The 547-nt window shown below is 71.5% G+C and overlaps 1 protein-coding gene across 1 annotated transcript; it reads right to left on the bottom strand.

Moving 5' to 3' along the window:
* Positions 1–146: 146 nt before the first annotated feature.
* MSANTD1 (Myb/SANT-like DNA-binding domain containing 1) lies at positions 147–484 on the bottom strand (the record flags this gene model as incomplete). The annotated part of the gene is made up of 1 exon (XM_012735003.1): positions 147–484. A coding segment is annotated over one exon (338 nt), but the record flags the coding sequence as incomplete, so codon positions are not given.
* Between the last annotated feature and the right edge of the window lie 63 nt (positions 485–547).

The following is a 547-nucleotide window of genomic DNA, read 5'->3' as shown; positions in this document are numbered from 1 at the left end:
GGAGAGACAGGGACACAGAGCACATCCGTGCTCCCCGCTCGCCCCGGCCGCTCGCACGCCGCTGGCCCTGGCGGGCACGGCAGGGGTCGCTGCAAGGGCAGCCCGCAGCCCGCCGGCCTGGGCGCCCGGGCGGGGACAGCACACACCTGCACTGAGGGGACAGAGAGCTGGAGGAGCGGTCGGAGCCGTGGTCCTGCAGGCGGCCTTCGCGGGAGCGCCGGCTATACGGGGCGTACAGGGGGGCGGACTGGGCGGACGGCGACAGGGACGCCTCGGTCTGGGACGCGGAGGGCCCGGGCTGCTGGCTGTCCGGCAGCTTGCCGTCGCAGGACTCGGGGACCTTGGCCAGAATCCTATCAATGGCTAGGTAATAGGGCCAGTCCGGCGGCACCGACTCGCTATCTGTCATGCATTTTAGTTTCCTGAAACGAGAGACACAAGAGCCGAGGGTGAGAAACGGCGGCTCCGCCCCGTCCCGCCGGCCCTGGCCGCGAGGCCCCGCTCGGCACCGGGGATTTGGGGGTAGTGCCCAGCCGCAGTCCGCCGA

This window comes from Condylura cristata, unplaced genomic scaffold (assembly GCF_000260355.1).
Source record: "Condylura cristata isolate star-nosed mole 26May11 unplaced genomic scaffold, ConCri1.0 scaffold00783, whole genome shotgun sequence".
NCBI classification, from domain to species: Eukaryota; Metazoa; Chordata; class Mammalia; order Eulipotyphla; family Talpidae; genus Condylura; species Condylura cristata.
This window is presented reverse-complemented; position numbering and strand designations above follow the sequence as displayed.